Genomic DNA, 16,528 nt, shown 5'->3' with positions numbered 1-16,528 from the left:
GAAAAGTTAAAACCACCAGCCCAATCTACTGTCCGCATTGCGGCAGATAGGGGACTGATTAATTGTTCAGCTTTACCCTGTCTGGCCATCATTTTTACATCCTAGTGTTCATACTTAACAGCTGGATTATTTATGGAGCCCCTCGCCGCTTGGGAACCAGGTCCAAGCAAATGTAGACTATGCCCTTGCGTATTTCCTGAATGCTCGAACTATGTGTGCATTATCTCTCATTGGGTTTGAACTGACGCCCTTGTTAATACTGCACGAGGACTGAAGATTTCGGAGCTCAATGCTGAATCTACACAGCTGCAAATCCTCATGTACTCCAAATCCTTCGCCATGTTTTTCCGATTCAGCAAAGCTGGAACATAAGGAATACGTGGGAGTACACATTCCATTCGTAGAACAAGTTACTTACCCCTGCTAACCTTCTTTTGACTGGATGTTCCTCCCATGTATTCCTTATTGCCCCTTCCAACCTACCCAGCAGTAAAATTTCCCTTGCGGTTATTCTGTGCTCTCAGGATTAACCGTCGGGCACAAGATAAATCCTTCACTTGTAAAAATGTGACTGAAGCCAACGGGCACTGCACATGCTACATATACCTTCAGTGAGGTCGACATCGAGACGGAGGCCTCCGTGGGACATTGAGTCAACGGGCATCGATGCACCACGCCCCCTGCTGAAAATGTTTTCCAAAGCAGCAAAACTGGATATTGGAAATATCAAACCTATAAGGAATACGTGGGAGGCGCATGCAGTCGAAAGAATGTTACCAGGGGTAAGTAACTTGTTCATCTACCCTGATCACCTCGAAAACCAGGTATTGCAGTATACCACAAGGATCAAGTCTCGCCACTTCATTTCAACATGTACAACACAGACCTGTTAGAACTATGCAAATGACACTCCACTAATCTTAAAGATGACTAATAACACTGACGCAAACCATGTTCTTTGTAATAGCCACGATAACCTGGATGACTAACATAAACCTAAATTTCAATCCAAACAAAATGGAAATCCTGGTCAACCCTCGCATCAACAAGGAACCGCAGACACCTCTTCCCTGGCTGATGGAATTAGAATAAGACTGGAAACCTCAGCAGTGATTACAAATAACTTGTAATTCTCATGGACAATGGACTTGCACAAGTCAACGCACTAGTATATAAAAGCTACTAACACCTACGCTCGGATGCATCCGCCATACCTCACTTTCCCCACACAGGTCCTTTGCCACAGTTTCTGTGATATGGTAAATAGACTACACTGGCACCCTACACAAAGCCAGACCACCTGGCCAAGAAATTACAAGACATCCAGAACACTGCAGCAAGAATTCTACCAAGAATAAACGGGAGCGAGCACACCATCCTGGCCGTAAAAGCCTCCTACTGGAAAAAAATTATCCACTTCAAAACACTCTGCATCGCTCATAGAGCACTGCATTGCCAGTGAGTGCAATTCCTTAAGAAATCACACTCTACCAACCACGAAGAATTTAGATTTAGCAGTGACTTTCTTATTTAACGCAGGCACAATAAAAAAATTATACTAATAGAGGTACCGTTTTCTCCTTCCTCATATCAAGTGTCTAAATCCATCCAAAAAGACATCCAAAAAACTGAAGACCATCTAACTGGCAGAAAGCAGTTATACCCGACTTTTCATTGCACCAGATTAAGATATCTTCAGAGAAGCTAAAGAAGGAAACTGTCTACAGCAGACTACCACAATGTGCTGTGAAGGATTTTCAAAAGATGCCAATTTGTTAACTCAAAAGGTTGGATAAACGCCTCACTATCCCCACCGGGGGACGATTTCCCTGCCTCAAACTAAAGAAAACACTCTGTCCCTCACACTTAAACATACACCAACTTAGCAAGGTAATTTATGGCAGTTTAACAATAACCAAATGTTGACAATGTTAAACGCTTCTGCAGCAGTTCACACAACTCTGGTTTCAATGTTAATTTGTCCGGATGCCTCTGCTTGAATTCACCAAAACACTTTGGTGATTTTTCAACTGCTTCAATAGTGTTAACCACACCACATTACTTCAATGACTTCAACCCTGTACACACATCTGGCAGGCTTATCACGACTAGGTTCTCTGTACTGGTGTACTCTCCTGCCATGCCAGAACAAACTACTGCTTGTAGGTACTTCAGTGGTAACGGTTAAACAGGTTTGTAAGGTCTTGTGCATCACAATTTCAAGTATATGAAATGCTTTAAGGGAAACAAGAACCACACTTGTGCTGTTGATTACACTTGTGTATCTGCAACACTCCCTGCAGGTTATGCTCTTCTCCCTCCTGAATTTTCTTTCAGAAGGGCAGCTAGCCTGCCATTCTTGTTTCTCCCCTTTCCTGTCAACCAGCTGCTGATATGAATTCTGCTCCACGTTCTTCTTTGGCAATGTGGGCTTAAACCATTCTCTTTTGAGACCACTTTTCTATGTGCAAAAGTCTTTATCATTGCTCAAGATCTAACTACCTTCTTTTGGCTTGGGCAATTCTGGTTCTTTTGTAATTGCCTAGGTTTATTTCTCTTTTGGCTCTGGCAATGTTTTCTCTTTTCATCTAGGTTTATTGCCCTCCTTTGTTGTTGGCTCTCATTAGGCCTCACAGTGGCACTGATTCGGCATTTAAGTATTGCCCTCTAGGGTAATTGGCCCCACAATGTCACACTTCTCTGGTATGATTTTCCAGTTCTTACTGCCCCCTTTGCACCTTTTTAAATCAGCTTGATTCTCATCAGAAGTATTAATCTGCTTCATGTTAATTCGACATTAAAAGGTTAACTTCTTCGGTATTCACAATACTTTATTAATCTCAATTGTGAGATTCAGTTGCCTGGACTTGGTAGGCGGGCAGTTAGAGTGCTCCGGAGTCACAATATTCTGCTTTGGTTTCCCTGCGTGGCCCGACAATCTCCTCTGCATGTCTTCCTGCAGTTTGCGTCAGTCAGTCTCCGAGCTCTTGGGGCTCCCACAGCAACGCGGAACTCCTTGGGCTCCTGTGCTCATCTGACAGTGAGAAAAGCTGCAAAATGGTACGCCTTCCTCTGCAACTGCAAACTGGAGCCCGAGACCAGCTCTAGACCGGAACTGAGTTCCGCACCTCTCAGGTCCCAGAGTCTCTGCTCACGTCTGCCTTCTGCTGCCACCTGGAGAATACAAAACTGCTCCACCTGCTACTGCTGTCTTCTCCTTCTCGAATGGCCTCACCCAAGGGGGCTTGTTATGCCTCCCAGTCCTCCTTAGGTGTGGGTCCTTCCTCCTAATTGATAGCAACATGCTGTCTTGTGCCTCTGCAGTCCTCTTTCACGTTCCAGTACTCTGGGAGTTATGGGACTTGAAGTCCCCAATGTAAAATTTGGTTTTGGTTACTGTTTCTACTGCAATATGCCATCAAAAGATTGGGTTCTTTGGGGGGGGGGTACTATACAAGGGGTTTTCCATTCCTCCTGGCCTGCCCCCCCCCCTCTAAACACTCATGTGATCCTCCCACAGAACACCACCCCCAGGGTCAGGATCAGAAAGCAGCTGCCTTTCCCTGGCCATATAAGAAGGGTCCCAGATCAGGTTTCTTAAATGACATCAGATTAATCACAGCGCCCAACATCGCATGACAAACTAAAGAGATGTCACTATGAGCACAATTTACTAAATGCCCATCACGGAACTGGAGAATCTTTCCATCACGACGACTGTCTAGGACTGGGGTAATATGGCACACTAGCACCTCGGCAAGAGCTTATAACACCGGGGCAAGAAAATTCAGGAAATTCACACTAAGGGTCCAGCAAGAAACTGACTGTACGATATAATACACGGCCCACCATAGATCAACGCAAAGAACCCTATCCAACAAATTTTTACCCATCTCACTTGAAACATCCACCAACTCCGATACAACGGCTAAAGCAAAATCCCAGAACACAAGATGGTTACAGATCTACACATATTCAATCCGCTCCCAAACCCAGCCACCTGACAAAACGCAGACCCTCCCAAAACCCCCAGATCTTCCTTTTTGAAGAGCATACTTCTCAGATTATCTTCCTAGAGAACACCCCACCCCAACCCCCCCCCCAACAGATGCAATTTACTCCTGGTTGTTCACACAGCAACATATAAACACAAGGCCTCATCTTTTCCCGATCACCACCCCTCCTACCTTTCTGTTTCAGATCCATGCGAGTGCTTTTATACCATGAAAATGCCAGTGATGGTACAAATCCCAATAACCTATACAATAGGTTATGGTTTCACTTGTGTACAGCTCATGTAACTTGCTCTTACTGGCTGGAATGTTCTCCATGTTGTAGTATAGAGACTGTTGGCCTCTTCAAGGCACTTGTATGCAGTGCCCCCCTATTAATTGATGTGATCAACCAATATAGGTGAAGGTTTTAGGAGTAGTGAGGCATGTGATATACTAAGAAATTAAAATGCCTCACTATTGAAATAAACCATTGTTCTAGTGGTTCTCCAGGACCCATCAATATCCATGTCTGATAACCGTGTGTCCCGCAAACTACATTAGTTCTTATCTCAACTTGATAAAGGGTTGCCGTTAGTTTCAGAGTGTTTAAGCCAACCACTTGCTCATTGACAGTGATATGGTCCTTATTCTAAGCTAGTTTAAGATGGACGTCAATGATATGCTGTTTGGTTATGCTGTTTCACTGTTTCATGGTCAAATGCCTTTTTTTGTGTACTTGTGTTTTATAGCACACTTTCTGTGAAATTCCCTAAAGCCAGTTTTTGTAATCTTTTTGGTACAGGAATACATGAGTCATCCGTGCAATGAAGAATTTTCCAATGCAGTTTCCTTCCTTTTACCACAATATATGAAGGTTTTATGCTGGTTTTGCATATAAACCTTCGTTGGCTGCACCAACATATGCCAATGTTACTATATAAAAACTCTCATTCTTGTTTTGTCCATCCTACCTGTAATGATACAAGAAAACATGTCCATGCTGGCTCTGTTAATGTATGCAGTATTCAAACATGCTCCTGGTAGCTTTGCCCGTAAAAATACTGCATCATGCCATAAAACATATATGCGTACTGCACCAATGTAGGCCAGTGTGACCATGTGAGAACATTCATGTTGGCTGTAACCTGGATACGTGTAAAGCATTAGTGTCTAAACGGCTATGTCCACATTGGGGGTTTCACACACTTCTTACTACATGAAGTACTTATTCTACAAAAAGAAGTCGTGCAACAACCATGCCTATATACAAGGGGTATCCTATCTCATAGTTTAATACTACCGTTTCTTTTTTTCAAAATACAAATTGTATTAGTCACATAAAGAAGAAACACTTTTAAAACACTAATAAAAATGATCATATCACATAAAAACATTTACAAAGACTTAAAAAAAACACAACACAAACCAATACAAGTGGGTCCTAATAATATGTTCAATCCTAGGTCAAAGATGTGATTCATTCACACTGTGATCCTTTTTGCAGGCAATTATTCCGGCTATAGCACAGTAGCTTTTGTACTTTATTACAAATAAAATGCCATGCCTCACTTGTCGTACAGGGCCTGCGCTCATCTGAGGGGTTGGCACCATACGATGAGAAAAGTGAGTCCTAGCAAGAGGAGGACAGGGATGGACTGTTGCTCGGGCGGGACATGCACACTGCACAACGTGAGTGAGGGCTGGCAGGTGAAAAGCGATAGTGTGGGCACATGCCGTGGTGGGATACAACTAGACAGTGAGAGGCTGGGACATGGGGATTAACCTACCTCCATGGAGGCTGGTGGGCGCGCATCATGGGTGGAACTCCCTGCTCACCATGCTCAGTTTGTTCATTCTGCACTGCCCAACCCCACTCTGGCTCATGCAGGCTGCTGTCCGCATCCACTGCAAACCAGCCACTCGCAGCAAGCCTGCCCAACCTTAACATATTGGGCGTGAAACGGCCCAAAAAATTTAACAAGGTCTGTGTGACTGATGCAGTCAAAATGTTTCCAATTAAACGATGCTGTTTGCAAATGTCTTGCTGCTGGGCCATACTCTGGCCCACCACCAGTAGCTTTCTCAAACTCGCGCTGGCTTATGGAATCTGCTGTGCCTTCCAAGCTCTGTGCAGATCACAAGAAAAACGTGCATGCTATGGGATGCGCCCCTGCATGCCATGCCCGCACCACACTTGGGACGGGCTCAAGGCAGGATTTATCATTTAATCATTCTTCATTTTTCCAGTAGCACATACTGAGTGATTGCCTACCTGTGTGCATGGACTACTGCACACTCCTCAAGGGGTCTCTGGAGGATGGTGGTGGGTGGGAGAGTGACCCCTTCCCTAAGCAACCAGCTGCAATGTTGCAGACCCCAATCAGAGTTGTATCAATTCAGGCATTTTAGCAGCCGCCCATCAGTAATTGGCACATTATAAAATGTGCAGGTTTCCTTCTAGACAAACATGCAAGAATTGGATCTGCTCAGATGTAGAGCAACCAGTCATGCTTACAGGATCTGTCGTTGACCTGTCCTGCCTCTGAACATCAATGCATGGTTTGGACGATATTTAGACACATCTGGATCACACACATTTGGTTCATAGTATTAATGTTCTGTTGGACCTCACTGTTAAACTTGCTTCAGGGCTTCCCGTCCACTACGCTATTCTCCCACACCTTGGGATTCAGCTCTGCTGTTCTCTGTAAAAATTATGGCAGTTACCACTCGGGGATGAAAACCGGGGAGGGCCTGAGTGGACAAAGTCCACCCAAAATCTATCAATGCCCACCCACTCAAGCAGCCCCAGCGTGCATGCCCAATGGGCCTTGCAAGGCCCTGGTGTTTTTCTTCCCCAGGCACTTGGTGCATCCCAGCACATTTACATCTCCTTGGTCGGCGAGATGGGGTGCTTTGGCTTCACCATGCAGGTCAGGAGCCTGGACGTTTCTCTGCGTCCCGAATCTGTCTTCATGGCGCATAGGATCCGGCTGCCTGGAGAACAGCTGAGTAGGCAGCATCACATCTGGTCTGGAGCTGGAGTGAGGCGTGGGGGTATGTATGCATGCATGCATGCATGCATGCTTAGGGCATCTGTATAGTCTATGTAAGAATGAGTGCAGTGTGAATGGTGTATATTTGGTGGGCATGAGAATGCAGTGTGAATGTTCTGGGTGCATGTGAAAATTGAGAAGTTGTATTGGGAGCCGTGCAGGGAGCATGTGTTACTGCAGTTTTTAGGCAAAGCCAACTTTATTAGTGTTAGTACATTGGGGAGGGTGCTACCTTGGGGCACGCAGCCTAGTCGTTTTTCTTACTGTGGCATGGCATTTATTACTGCCAGTAAGGGCAATGCTGATGTGTGTTCTTACGTGTGACTACTGGCCTATTTTGGCATAGCATGGACATGTATGGGCACAACATGAACACGATTTTTTTGGTTTTTTTTGGCAAATGCATCGTGAAATTGTGTTGTAAAATGCTTCTGTGCACTTTTGGCAAATTATTTATTTTAGGTCTTGTTCTACAAAACACAAAGAAACTCATTATTGTAAACTGAGTGGCCTTTTACCAATGTTTCACAAAGTGTGCTGTAAAAATGCGCAGTTTCAGCCAAGTATTCAAATCCTATCGCCCCCACCCTTCCCATACCTTCCACTTACCTAAATTGGCTCAGGCTTCATTACACTGCCCTCCACATAATAATGGGAAAAGTTTACTCCCCTCCAATTAAAATAAATCCCCAGCTGCCACAGTGCGAAATTATGCTCCATGTTATTTAACTCTGAAAAGCAAAGATTCACAGTATTATTTCAAAGTGTCTAATTATCAAGCCTGTTCAATCAGTGTTAAACTATGATTTTGATGTTTTATGGAAATACGAGTTATTTAGCTTAATATTTGATATGCTATGGTATTTGTAACGCGCCTATACACAAGTGTTTCAAGGCGCGACGAGGCAGGGAGGGAGGGAAACAAGGGGAAGACAGACAAACGATCCTACTAGGCCAGGTGTCATTCTGATCGCGCAAGTGCAGAGGTAAGGGGAAAAGGAGAAAGTGCAGGGGGAGGAGGTGGGGGGAAAGTGCAGTACAAGGTAAGTAGCGTAATAAAAAATAAATAATAAATGATAAATAAAAAGGGCCAGCTGGTGGCAAGTGCGAGGTAAGTGCAGAGCAAGTGCTGGGAAGGGGGCTGTAGGGATACAGTGACAGTCCCACATTGCAGGGGGAGCCAGGGAGGCAGTGCAAGTGGAGAGTGGCTGGGCCCTGGACCGAGGTCGCTGAGAGTGGCCCAGATGCAGGTTTAGTGCAGAATTCAGTGGGGAGTTAAGAAGGTTTAGCAGGGGAGAGGGAGAGAGAAGGCAGAAGCGAAGAGGAAGGTTTTGAGGTGCTTCCGGAACCGGAGATGGTTCTCCTCAAGTTTCAGGAAGGCTGTTCCAGAGGGAGGCCCCTGCTGCGGAGAGAGATCTACCCCCAGCTCGTTGCTTAGAGAAGCGGCTGACCATGAGGGAGTTGGAGACGGATGAGCGAAGGGCTCGTGAAGGACGATATTTAGGAAGAGAGAGTTAACTCCTTTTATTAGCTAAAACAAGAACGTGCAGTTAAAATGTAAAAATGTGTGCTTGGTGTCAGTGGGGAGAACAAACGCCCTTCCGTCTGTGTGCTCCTCTCCCGGTGGCCCAACTACATTAACTTCAAGCCACACTTGATTAACATTCCTGCTTATGCCACTGCTGCCACCAGCAAGGGTGGGCATCTCAGAGCCAGCTAGATGAGGTTACTGACCCTGGGGGCGGGGGGGAGGGTGAGGAGAGGTGGGGGGGACGGGGGATGGTGAATATATGGTATAACTCCAGGCCGTTGGAACCTAGAGCCCCAGAGTTCCCATCCTTTGCGAACTGTGGGAGGACTTGCCAAGCAAGAGCCAACACGTGAGCAAAGACATCTAAACAAATGTAAGACGCTGCAGGTTGGAACTTACACTCTTAAGCAGGCCGAGTAAAAATGAAGTGTTAACATTAGTAGAATTGTATGCATGATAAGTTAAAGTCAACCTATATATTGTGCCTTTTTTTTTGTTGCAAAAATCCGTATTTAATGCGAGGGTCATCATTTCATGATTTCTTTATTGCAAATCTGTCCGTCTCCAACAAGAGTAACTTCTGTAAGTTGGAAAAGCGAACTCTGACCACTATTGTATGAGACTGAAATATTCATGGAGCCGTCCCGGTATCTTTTATTTTAACTCTGTTTTTTAATGACCTTGTTGATTCCGTTGCAGGGTCGGACGGGAAGTTGTACGATGCCTATGTTCTGTTTCCCAGGGGCACTGGCTCTAGACAGATTTACCCCATGAGCCTGTTTGTGCTGAAAGTGCTACCCGAGGTTCTGGAGGGACACTGCGGATATAAGCTGTTCATATTTGGACGGGATGACCTGCCTGGTGAAGGTACACGTTTATTTATTTTTGACCTGTGTAGAGCGCACCGAACCCGGGGGCATCTGGGCGCTATTTACATGGAGACTAGTTGGTTACAGGCAGAGGTGCATTAATTACATCGATGACATTAATTACAGGCAGTGGTTACGTTGCTCTTGATTTTATGACGGTTTAGACTAATCCCGTCATGTTTTAACCCTTTCGTGAATGGGTAACGTTTTTAAAGTGAATAACTTTCACTTTGATTGTTGCTTGGCTTCCTACATAGATGGCAGCCAGATATGCTTGCATGGGATTTATTGCACTGAAGCTTGCCCACTCCAAATGTTTTTGAATATTTAATTATTTCCTCACTGCAGAATGCCGGTGTAGGCAGTTCTTTGCTTGATTTCAGTAGGGGTGCACTACATAATCGTCCACTTAATACTGAGGCATCCCTAAAATACTGCTTCCTAGGTGATTTCATCACCATAACTGTTTAGTTTCCCGGGGCACTTCCTCTTTAAAATAAGCTCGATGTGACTACATTGATGCGAGAGAGCTACTGCCCTATAACCAATTATCCTGCTTAATCCTAGCCTCCAACCCACTATAAACCACAACCAGTGATGCTGGGCCCCTGAGATGCATAATGCTGAGCTTTAAAATAATGACCCTCTGACCGAGCAAACCTATCTTACTCGGCTCCTAGCTGTGAAACTACCTCTGAGTGCATCTATCACGAAACATGTAATCCTGGAACAGCGAGCTCGTAAGAATAAAACATCCACTCCAGACCTCACCTCGTCTATCACTATGCTCACTGTACTTTACACCACACACAATAGGGTGCCAAGAACACCCCAAAATCCTGGTAGAACACAGCTATTTCCCCACGAAAAAATTGGCCTAGCTGCACACATGCCTCCTACACAGGCCTAATGCTGCCAGAATGCAGTCTCAGAGACCAACCACCAGACCGAACACATTCAACTGATCTCTCAATACCACTGTAGCATGTTAGGATGCAGCTACCATCAGGCAATCTCTTCAGCTGCTCACATATGGAGTGCACCCACACACCCTATGCTACCCTACTCCCTGGACTGACCTGGACTATGGTCCCCATGAGAGTTCAACCCATAAGCGCTTTGAGATCAAACCAAAGATGTATAGAGCGCTATATAAATGCCAAATAACATCACGATATTTTGATGTAATGCCATAAAGGCTACATAAAAATAGCACTGCAAATGCCAACAGTGGACTTCATAGACTATGGACAGATCATTTTACATGTCAAAGTACAATCACTTAACATTTGCACATATGTATAAACACTTGATAAAACAGACTCCTACTCAAAGCAACTACAATCCATTCTTAAACACTATTTATCTCTTGTATCCAGTGGCCAAAATCCAATATTATCTGAACACTCTCCACTTAGGATACAGTACTTAAATACATGCCTCTGCTTCTCCATGCACTTGCTAAGCAAGATGAAACTGCATACGTAACATCCACAGTGCCTGCACTTTTGCATACATCTTCTACTAAAGTGAACGTCTGGATACAGCTTTTCAATGTCCGAGCAGAATGTGCACACAAAATGACTCCTTTTTACACTGGCAAACGCACATTCGTGAGTTTGTAACATCCCACCGAGCTTTAACCACTGGTAACGGTAGATTGCTGATTCCCCTCTTCATAAGCATAGCTCGCTGGTTAGATGTTCAATGATGCAAATAAGTTTTGCGCGCACAACTGTGTTTGAAATGCAAACAATCATACCCCATTGACAGATGCAAGCACTTGGTTAGATATCCTCCCCAGATCCAATCAGTAGAATCTTCAACCACAATCTGTCTACTGCCAGCATTGATGGATTCTGGCCTATCACAAAAATCATCCAATTTCATCAGGTGAAGGTCCCTCCTAATATGTCCAAGCCACCTTAATGGACCAGCGCTTGAATAGGTGAGCACATCTTTCAGGGGTTCCCTATACTGCAAAAGAGCATCGGTAGACCAAATGCACCCCCAGAATAAAACTGGTTTCAGGCTATTTGATCAGTAAAACACGTGTGGTCTTGTTCCATCATGAAGTGGTATTTATGGTGTAATATTAGGGATGCAAAGCAGCCTTTCCCCAAAATATTACCTGAAGGGTTGTAGTCTTGAATTGTCCCCAAATTTCTGCACCATACAGAGCCCCTGCTAATCCCTGCGATCTGTAGATTTCAATCACTGAAGTAGCAAGAATTTTCACAACTCCATTTGCAGAGGTTAAAATGCAATTGCATCCTAGTGACAGGTTACCTTTATTCAGATGCTCTTGCCATAAGCCATCTGCAGCAACCCTGGCCCATAAGTACTCAAAAAGGCTCACTTCGTACATTTGTACACCTTGTATGCTAATATCCAGATGTGATCATCGCCCTAGTTGCCTATCACATCTCGATACCTTACATTCACTACCAAGCCTTTCACCGTACATATTTTAACGAAATGGGTTATCCGCTTCCTCCGACTTGACTGTGTAAATAACAGTGATCCGCAAAAAAGAAATCCAATCTTTTCACCCGCAGGCGAGGAATCATGAGATGCATCCATAGGAAACTCAATAACCAACATCAAAAAAGCAATTAAAAATTAAGGGGGCAAGTGTGCATCCTTGTTTTGTCCTTTCAACTGCAAAATTCGTAGTGTTATCCCCACCCAGTCCCCATCTCACTCTTGCTGATGAACCTCCATACAGGTCTGTACTTGCTTTCAGCAGGGGGGAGTCGCTCCCTTTTTCATACTAAGTTTGCCATAATGTTAATCTGGGTATATGATCAAATGCAGCTCTCGGGGTCAACAGAGAAGATGTAAATTAGCCCTCTTAATGGTCACACATTGGTTGACCCGTCGGTTAAATCTTAGGAGCTGAATCCTTCGTACTCGCCCACTTAGAAAAACCTGCCTGGAGGTGACATAAGGCCCCATGTTCCAATATCCAACTTTCCAGTTTTGTCTGTAGAATTGTCCCAAAAATCTTGTTACTAGCGTCAAGTAGGGAGATAGGCATGTAGTTCCCCCCCAGATCAACCACATGCCATTTATTAAAAATGGGAACAATCTCTGCCACTTGCAAAGAAGGGGGTTTCTGACCTGTTTTTAGAATAATGTTCAATAACCTCCAGAGATATGGTACCCATATTACAGGTTAAGTTATATACAGGTCCACTGGCATGAAATCAGGTCCTGTGGCTTTACCCTTGACCCAATTATGTACTGCCTCAATAACCCCTACCTGTGTTACTTCTAGGGGAGATAAGTCAAGGCCACTACTCAATAGGTTATTAAGCACACCCCCAATATGTAGAAAATCGCATCTAGTTTCTTGGTAGAGGCTTGCAAAATGATCTAGCCAGATGTCTTCCGTGATGGCTGATGACCAGGGTTTTGACTTTAGCCGCTTCTCGATGACCCTAACCTCCAGAAATCGTGTTTTTCTTGCTTAATGATTTATTGAAGGAGACCCATATTTCCATAGATTTGGCTTTTTTCGTCCTTGCTATAATCGATTTATATTCCTTTCTATGTGTTTTAATCACCTCATTCCCTCCTGCACCTCTATCTTTAAGAGCACCGACAAGCTTGGTGTTACCTGGACTACACTCCTGATCATACCAGCGCTCTCATTGTTTGTAAACCTGTCTGTGTTTGAAGGTTTCGAAAAGCAAAGTGCACGGTTGGTTGAGATTAATGTGGCTAATGTTAACATAACACTATCACTCAGTTGATCAGAGGTCATTACTACTTCAAGCATTGACAATATTTAAGCCAGTGGTACATTCTTTAAAAACCTGCTCCTCTGCTTTTAATCTTCACCTGTTAGAATGCTGTATCTGTGAGAATAGTAGGGTTACATTAACCATGGTTCCAGCCACAATGGTCTGACACATTACTTTATGATCATGCTCCCCCCTGACAAAAATGTAAACGGATTTTAACAGTCCATTAGCCAAATCCACCAAAATATAGTCACTATGGCTACCCCCACTAAAAAAGGTTGAGGTGGTGGAATAGAGGGGACATATGGTTTCAAGCAACATTTACACACCCTCATTCCCAATCTGAAAGAGTTCTGCGGCCTGCAAGGAATATTTATGATGGTTTACTTATTAACCCGCCCGAATGTAGGATATTCCAGATAACCTCTTCGATAAATTTTGGCCAGCGCATCCATTGGCTCAAAGGAAGGTTGATATCTCCAGTTTTAACACTAAGGGTTTAGAACTACACTCATGTTCACCAACCTCAATTAACCCCTCCACCCTATTAAGGATAGCCATATCTTGTAATACCATAGTCTTTGATAGACATTATAGATTACAACTGTACTTCAATCAGGAGTCCTTGCAACTCAGGGCAATCTATAGCCAGAATTTTAAATCGAGCATTCAGGCCTGTGTTGAACCATGCACATAACCCTCTGCTGGGACACCCCACACTAACCCTGAACCTGACAGCTGGGTTCATAACAGTGGAATACCCCTCCAATGAATATTGACTAGTGGCCCATGTTTCTTGGAAACATATATCGAAGTTTAATACCTTTTACCCAATCTGGGTCTTCCATGTGTCTAGATAGTCCCACACCACCTTAATCTCACTAATCTCTGAGATGATGTGGTCTAAGTGAATACCATGGTCTGGTCCACCTGGTAAGTTGGGCAAAAAGGTGTCCAGTGGGTGTTCTGAGAGAAACGGAGCCAACTATTGAGTTTACTGAGTTGGATTCGACATCGGGCCCTGCTGGGTTTGTCCATCACTAGCCTGTAATGGTGATCTTCCCCTTAATTCAATGTTAATCGAGATGTTGTTGTCCTTTGACGATTACCCAGATTTAAAATGCCCATTGATCAGAGCCATTTTAATATAATCTTGATCTCCAGATTTGCCAGACTGCATATGGCAAGCATAAACAATATCTGCTCTAACCAGCTAAAGAAGCTGCTTTCTATGCCTTATCCAATGTGTACACTTAAAAGACCTTGTTTTCTAGGTTTCTTAATGTTTAGGAACCAGTAATTATCTCCTTTGTGCTCGTGAACTTAATAAACGTAAAATATTTGCTGGTCTCCTGCACATATTTGGATACTGCCAGACATTTATGAATATTTTGTATGGAATATATCACGTGATGAGCAAATAACTGACATTGTGCCTGAGTGGAGAATCTAATTTATTATGCAAATTGGATTAATTCATTAGTCAAATATTGACTGCTGCTTGTGATGAAAATGGATGGAAAAGATGGTGGATGGCTGATTACAGAAATCTCAGTATAGGAAGAATTATAAGTTATTTTATATATTTGTTCTGGCTCTGTATGTTCATGTAATTTAGTACCTTTTCAAACCACAAATGGTTAACAAGTAAAAAAGACGCAAACTATTTCTTATTGTTTACATTTTGTGTTTTTGAAGTCTTATTTCTTCTGTTCAAACCACTATTTTTTTCCTTAATTTTGTATAGCGGTATCAACTCTCATTGATGAAGCAGTGAAGAAAAGCAGGAGGCTGATAATGATTTTAACAGGAGACCCATCGAGCAAAGGCTTTTACGATGAGTTTGAACAGCACATCACTCTGCATGACGCCCTGATCAACAGCAAAACTAAAACTATCTTGATTGAACTGGAGAAAATAGACTTTACAGAAGTGCCAGAATCTGTTAAATACATCAAACGCAAGCAGGGGACAATCCGGTGGAAAGGAGATTTCACAGAGCAGGCACTTTCACCAAACACACGGTTTTGGAAAAGGGTGAGATACCGCATGCCACCAGCACAAGAGCAGCCTTCAGGAGAATCAATCTCTCTGCCAGTCATCTAAAAAACAACAAAACAATTGGTTTTAAGGCACTCCTGTCAAAGACTGTGCCTACATATTCAGGAGTGTGTGAATCCATGCACATGATTTTGTTCTGAAGCTGACAGGTGTTTTATGTCAAAGATCACTGAATTGGGGGAAGTGAGCCCCGGGCGAGGGCCCTGGATAAATTCTTTCTACGTTTGATGCACCTTTCATGAACTCGCGTGTCAAGTAATCCATTTGATTCAAGCCCCAATATTTCTGTTCAAATAGACTTGCTTTGAGTTCCACATTTTACAGATTTGAAAATGCTTAAAGTCAAAGGAAGATGTTGGATTAGATACCCAATCCATTGAAAGCCATCTATACAAGCCATGCCTTTTCTCTGAATGCTGGAGCGAGGATTTGTCATGGATGTCGGCTAGGGATAAGGAAGCCTAGAGATCTTGATGAGCAGGGCAAAAATAGGTCACTAACCGGAAGCTTGATACTTTATAAGGCAGACTCTTCCCACCAAAACCTAGTGCTATTTCCCTTCCCTGCCTCCATTGAGAACAGGTCCTCTGGTGGGTGGAAGAGGACCAACACTAGGTACCGCCACAGTCCAGCCTGGTGACACTACCAACCTCATGGCCTGTTCCATAGATCTTGGCTTTATCACCTAGAGGGGTGTGTGCGCGTCTGTGTGTACATACACATGCAATAGAGATGAAAACATGTTTTAAATGTTAAAACGGGTCCACTACAGATACTGAATGTATGTTTTTGTACAATCAAGTTTTATTTAGTAAAATATCGTCCAACTTGTTTTTTTATATTTTGTAAATGGCATTTTAAATTCAACTTCGGTTACCTATTTGTGATTTGTCATTGTTGTTGCAATACATTTTCTAGTTTCAAACACATGGCAGAAGTTTTAATTTTCAATTCATCATGCAATTTGTTACTTGAAATATTTCTTGAAGTTGTGAAAACTAAAAAGGAATTGTATATTTTGAAATGTATTGGACTTATAAAAATGTTTTTTTAAGTTGGAAGGAATACTAAATGCATCCGTTTTACAATTCTTCTTCTCTTCCTTCATAGTCCTTTAAGGGATGTCTCGAGCTTTATCACCCTGATCGCACCCTTCTTGCCAATACTGGATAGTTTCACTGCTCTGTAAAGGTTGCCGAAAGAAGATGGTGTTTGGTATTGCTAAGAGGTGAAGGGATGGTGTCAAACTGTGCTCATGCTCTTTGAG

The 16,528-nt window shown here is 43.4% G+C and overlaps 1 protein-coding gene across 6 annotated transcripts in view; it reads left to right on the top strand.

Moving 5' to 3' along the window:
* LOC138526332 (interleukin-1 receptor type 1-like) overlaps nucleotides 1-16,190 on the top strand; it is a 309,422-nt gene extending 293,232 nt beyond the window's left edge. For 5 of the 6 annotated variants that reach the window (XM_069636943.1, XM_069636944.1, XM_069636941.1 and 2 more), the window contains 2 exons: nucleotides 9,282-9,449; nucleotides 14,948-16,190. In XM_069636943.1, coding sequence (XP_069493044.1) covers nucleotides 9,282-9,449; nucleotides 14,948-15,306 — 527 coding nt within the window. In that variant the 3' untranslated portion in view covers nucleotides 15,307-16,190. The remainder of the gene's footprint in view (nucleotides 1-9,281; nucleotides 9,450-14,947) is intronic. The other variant, XM_069636945.1, reaches the window with a different exon arrangement.
* Nucleotides 16,191-16,528: the final 338 nt, after the last annotated feature.

The sequence above is a fragment of the Ambystoma mexicanum genome, chromosome 7p (genome assembly GCF_040938575.1).
Source record: "Ambystoma mexicanum isolate Mex_15411 chromosome 7p, UKY_AmexF1_1, whole genome shotgun sequence".
Lineage (NCBI taxonomy): Eukaryota > Metazoa > Chordata > Amphibia > Caudata > Ambystomatidae > Ambystoma > Ambystoma mexicanum.
This window is presented reverse-complemented; position numbering and strand designations above follow the sequence as displayed.